We start from the raw sequence: 6,060 nt of genomic DNA on the forward strand, positions 1-6,060 counted from the left end.
CAGTAGTTGTGCACTCAGCACCAGTTTGTCTGGCACTTCCTCGTCACAAATTGATAATTTGAGTTAGCAGGTTATGTCTACTGTTTCCCTGTTAGCTGATCAATTCTCAGTTCTAAAAGATTACACTCCATTCTTACTTTGCGAGATAATCTTTAATGTAGTATCCTGTTAAATCCCTTCTGGAAATCTAAGTACAGCACATCCAAGGCTCCCTTTCACCCTATTTGCTAATTTACTTCCTTAAAGAATACCAATAAATTAGTAAAACAGGGTTTCCTTCTTACAAACCATGTTGGCTTTGCCAGTTTGCATTGAAATTTAAAATTTTAAGATTTTAAACCACCTCACTTCTGTAAGTACACTTTCTGTGCCTGTGGAGAAATAGTGAAATCCAGAGAACACAGGTGGAAACTAGCCAGCTAAGTCTATGTGTATGCTCTAGTTAACTAATAAGAGAAAACATCCTAAAGCAAATAATTGGAACACTTAGTTTGTGTACATCCTGGATCATTCCTCACTTTGCATCCTGCAGAAACAAACTGAGCCGCCTGGTCATCTTGACCTCAATTCCAGAAGCAAATCAGAGCTGGTCTCCCAACAACACAAGTATACATTTGTTGTGGATGGTACACACATTTTGCCTTATAACATGTTACTACCATCTTTCCACTACACCATAGTTAAATTCAATAATTTAGTGCAGTGTTTCCCAAACCGTTACTGAACGTGAACTGTTTTGGTACTTAAAAGTGGCAGATTCCTGTTGGTGAAAATGAGAACAGTTTCTACTATCACTACATGAAGTGTTATAATTTGAACTTTCTGCTGTTGAATAACCTGAAGTGCTACCCTCGTGGGCAGAACAGCACAAGTTATGACATGAGTGGAGGATCCTTGCTTGTGGCTCTTAGTAGCTTGGTTCAGGACAACACTGAATAACTCCCACTGTCTCCCTGTTGGGAAGCAGTTGCAATTTTTAAGGTATGTCTTTAGTCATTCACAGGATGAGGGTGACGCTGGCTAGGACAACATTTATTGCCCATCCCTAATTGCTCAGAGGGCAGTTAAGAGTCAACCACATTGCTGTGGGTCTGGAGTCCCATGTAGGTCAGACCAGGTAAGGATGGCAGTTTCCTTCCCTAAAGGGCACTAGTGAGCCAGATGGGTTTTTTTTCCCCCCTGACCATCAACAATGGCTTCATGGTCATCATTAGAGTCTTAATTCTGGATATTCATTGAATTCAAATTCCACTATCTGCTGTGAGGATTCGAACCCTGGTCCCCAGAACATTATCTGGTCTCCAGACTAATAGTCCGGCGATAATGCCACAAGGCCATCGCCTCCCCGTGTGCCTCCCATGATGTTCAGATAGTTGTACTCAAATTGTCCATTTCCAGGCAGCTTTAAATATTTTCTAATCAACCTTTTCAGAGAAGTTATTACATACTTCTGGTCCAGGCAGCTTAACTTTAAAAATAAAAATTCACCCATTTTTCTGATCAACCTGTTCAGAGATGTTATTAAACACCTCTGGAGCAGGTGGGACTTGAACACAGACCTTTTGATCCAAGGCTAGGGACATTACCACTGCGCCACAAAAGGGCCCATAATGGGAACACTGAATTCCAGGCGGTTTTTTTTTTAAAAATAACAATTGCACAAAATGAATGCACATTAATTTTGATGAATCAATGTTCCACAATGTAATATAAATTATGCTGGAATTTCTCATTATTTGTCTGTTCCTCTCTTCAATATTTAATTCTTTTAACTCTTCACTTTTTTTTGAATATTCAATAGACACTCTTAAGAGTCTTGGATTACCTAAATAACTTTTGTGATTGCCTCTTCTAACATTCTAATCATTTGCTTTTAGCAGCAGATGCATCCAGAGGACAGGTTATCTGGTTTTAGGTGCTCATTTTAAGACATTGTAAAGAAAGCTTAGCTATCTTTATAAAATGCAAAACTATTCTTTTGAGACAATGGACAACAATGAAAGGAAATGAGATCTCTGATCCACGTCAGAGTGGAATGGAGAATAACTCCATTTCACAGCAGGGAGAGAACTCTGCCAGATCTCAATCATTTAATTATATTACTTTTTTTTTCCTTTATTCATTCACAGGATAAAGGTGTCACTGGCTAGGCAGCATTTATTGCCCATCCCTAATTGCCCAGAGGACAGTTAAGACTCAACCACATTGCTGTGGGTCTGGAGTCACATGTAGGCCAGTCCAGGTGAGGATGGCATTTCCCTTCCCTAAAGGACATTAACCAGATGGGGTTTTTCCAACAATCAGTAATGAATTCATGGTCATGATTAGACTCTTAATTCCAGATATTTATTGAATTCAAATTCCATCTACCATGGTGGGATTTGAAACCAGGTCCCCAGAACATTATCTGGGTCTCTGGATTAACAGTCCAGCAATAATAGCACTATCTAAGGTTTTGGAGTAGATTTGTAGCTCAGGTTGTGGGTGTTGAGGTTGGTTGGCTCGCCGAGCTGGTTTGTTGTTCCGCAGAGGTTTCATTACCCTGCTGGGTAACATCATCAGTGTAGCCTCCGATGAAGCGTCGGTGTGTTGTCCCATCTGGTTTTTAAAACTCTGGAGTCCGTTGAGCTGGATCGCCTCACTTCCAGTTTTCCTTCGTGGTGGAGTGTATATGGGGTCGAGTTCTATGTGATATGATAATAGCACTAGGCCATCGCCTCCCAACTACTAATTGTTCGACTTTGTTCACTGACACAGAACTTGGACAATAACTTACATTTAGAGTACCTTTTGATTTCAAGACATTTCATCAAGGTATATTATATTTGCTCCTGCTTATTGCTGATGGTACCTTCTGCCACTTTGTTGATTGAGCGTAGACTGATGAGGATTAAGCAATTGGATTGGGTTTGTCATGCTTAAGCAATGACCATGCCCACAGATCTTAAGTTGGTTGAACTCTGCTGTCATCTGGGAGCAGGACAATGTGACTGAGACTAATGACGTAAAATGCTGAATGTATTGCTGAACCATTGCATAAAACTTAAATGGCAGCGACACTATGATGTACTTTACTGTTCCTAATCAACTGAAGCTATAATGCTTCCAAATATTCATTGCATTAGCAAATAAACTTGGATAAAACATTGGAAAATGCAAGATGCTCTCAGAACTGCATACGAAAGATTGATCCATGCTTTTGGCAGAAGAATCAGAAGAGAGAGCCAAAACCTTTTGTTCACTTCCAATCCTTGATATTTCCCTAGAAATGTTTCATTCCCACTTTATATTCTATTTCCATTCATCAGTTTGATAAGTATACTGAAAGTTACACTAAAAAGAAAAATCAACCTAAACAAATTCGGAATTCATAGGAAGGTGTCTATAACACATTAAATTTTATTCAGAGTGAACAGTTATACATTTTCTGCTACTTTGAGCAGTACATTATTTTTAGAAGTATAATATGCTCATTTGGGAACAAATCATGTGACCTTACATGTGCAAAGGATGTAAATGCTCACTTATGAGTATTTGGATTTGTTTCAACCCAAATCCAGACTAAACTTGTTCGAAATGACTATAAAATCATTCTTAATATCATAAAAGCTTTTTAATAGGATTTGCAACAAGTCTGTCCTCTTATTTACGTTAGACCTTATCAACGACTTGGGTTGCCAAAGCAATGTGCTCATGAGAAGTGGACTCCTTGTGAATTAAAACCATGAAGTAAGCTGTAGGAGAAATACAGAAACATTACTTGAACAGAATGCAAAGTCTTTTTAAATTGTTTCCCCTAGCTTTTATTTTCACTGAAAAGTCACTTAATTTAAATCTTTTTATGCTGGCCTATGCAAGAATTACTTAAGTACCAGACATTTACAGCAAAGAGGCCTCTATCAGATTGAAGAAATGGATGATGCTGTAATGTGATACTATGGCATTGCTAAATATTTTGCTTCAAAATTACATCAAAGCTGATTGTTAACATTTACACCATTCTTTAATGTAATTTAAATCGTCAAATATCTTCAGACTTTGTGTGGACGTACTGTGTTATGAAACTGACAGCACAATCATTTTTTAATCAAAATATTGTGGGGTGGGTGGGGAAGGCATACTTAAATAAAATTCTGAAGTGGAACATTTGATTCCAGTGTTGCAGATCTCTCAATGTCAAACATCATATCATTGAGATGGAGAACTGATCAAAAAGTTTTAATCATAATGAGTCAATTTTGCAACCATCTCACTGGTCAGTGAGATCTGTACTCTCACATCACATGGTTGAGTGTTTTCAATGAGAGTTAAGACAGAGAACAAAACACGTCTGTATTTAAGCAAATTGAAATTCTATGGACTCCTGTTCCTTTACCTCATGAAATCATCTATGTCCATTGTACGAGCTCGTTTTTCATTAAAATTGGTTTCTTCCAGGATTTTCTGGATCTTTTCTGTAATGCTGAAGTTTTCTGGTAGTTGCTATGCATAAACAAAGATTGGTGGCTGAATAATAATGGTTCTTGAAGGTTTATAGTTCTTGAAGTGTTAGTATTGTTTAGTTTCAATTGTTTAAAATGTTTATAGACATTTATTATTGAAATCAATTACCTTCTGGTTTTAATAAAGGGTGTTCATTAAATAAGTAGTAAAATTATATTATAGTAAATCAGTCAAGAATTTTAGCAATGGTGTGATGAATCAAAAATACAACTTCTACACTTACAATATTATGCAAAGAACAGTGTATTCTGTAATTTTTTTCCAGCAATCGCTCAACTGCATTGGATCTATGGGAAAAAAAACTCCATAAAACTTTAAAAGGTAACAGATATGGTTATACTAAACATACAAATTATTTTGAAGCACAATATTGGATACAGATCACCCTTACATCAACAACATAAGAAATCTCAGACAATGCATTAGTATGTAAGGGACAGATCCAACAGAATTCAAAAAGAAAAGATCATCTAGATATAAAATAAAATGGGTGAAATGCATGTAAGCACTGAAGAACTGACAAAAAAATGCTGTTTCTTCCCCCTTCAGAAATTGACTTAAAAACAAGAGGTTTGTGATATTTTCAGACTGATAGAATGCATCAATCATTTACCTGTGCAATGATACTTTGCAGATTAGAGTTTTTAAAGTTTATTCTCACATTCTAGTAGAGTGTACAGAGTCTAATAATTTCTAATTGCATCTGATACAAGGACTGCAGTAAGGTACACGGTTCTTCTAACCAGTCATGCCACTTGTTTGATGGAAGTGATTGCTAAGTGCAGTTTAAAATTCTGTAGTTTGTGGAATGCTGCTGTGCACAAAACAATTGCCATTTTGTCTTTCAGAATTATAGAACAGATAATTAATTCTATGCAGTATTTTTGGACATTTTGAAAGACGTGGAAAATGTCGAATAGATACACTTTTTGTCTTTGGAGACAGTCAGCAACAATGCTGACAAGGGATTGTTAGACTTATAACATTTTCTCTCACGTAGCTTATGAACAAGACACTGACTGGTCAGCCATGGACAGAGGTGTAGTATTACTTCAGAGTAATGGTTAAAACAACATGGGTGAAAAATGTTTTGACTAATTGCAATTTTTAAACTGCAATATTTTTAAATTCAGCTCCATTAATTGCATCCGATTATACTCTGAGCAGTGCTTATGTCATCCATTTCGATAGTATTCAACTTTTGGTTTCAATTTAAACCCAGTGTTTTTACACATTACTATATGCAGCTTTTACAGCAACAGGCCTTTATATTCTATTTAAATCTTGGATGAAATAATAATTGGAAGTCCTGCATTTAAATAAATAATTTGCAACAAAGATACCCACTCTGACTTCAAACATTTTGCCAGTCTCATGGTGCACTGTGAACAGAAGCGTGCGGTAGGGGAAAAAATTGTTTCAGAGATAGTAGCAACTGCAGATGCTGGAGAATCTGAGATAAGAAGGTGTAGAGCTGGATGAACACAGCAGGTCAAGCAGCATCAGAGGAGCAGGAAGGCTGACGTTTTGGGCCTAGACCCTTCTTCAGAAAAATCA

The 6,060-nt window shown here is 37.0% G+C and overlaps 1 protein-coding gene across 3 annotated transcripts in view; it reads right to left on the bottom strand.

Moving 5' to 3' along the window:
- Positions 1-3,367: 3,367 nt before the first annotated feature.
- Positions 3,368-6,060, bottom strand: part of dimt1l (DIM1 dimethyladenosine transferase 1-like (S. cerevisiae)) — a 29,002-nt gene continuing 26,309 nt past the window's right edge. For all 3 annotated transcript variants that reach the window (XM_048601272.1, XM_048601262.1, XM_048601281.1), the window contains 3 exons: positions 4,727-4,790; positions 4,376-4,482; positions 3,368-3,734 (listed from right to left, as the gene is read on the bottom strand). In XM_048601272.1, coding sequence (XP_048457229.1) covers positions 3,692-3,734; positions 4,376-4,482; positions 4,727-4,790 — 214 coding nt within the window. In that variant the 3' untranslated portion in view covers positions 3,368-3,691. The remainder of the gene's footprint in view (positions 3,735-4,375; positions 4,483-4,726; positions 4,791-6,060) is intronic.

The sequence above is a fragment of the Rhincodon typus genome, chromosome 1 (assembly GCF_021869965.1).
Source record: "Rhincodon typus isolate 14 chromosome 1, sRhiTyp1.1, whole genome shotgun sequence".
Taxonomy (NCBI): domain Eukaryota; kingdom Metazoa; phylum Chordata; class Chondrichthyes; order Orectolobiformes; family Rhincodontidae; genus Rhincodon; species Rhincodon typus.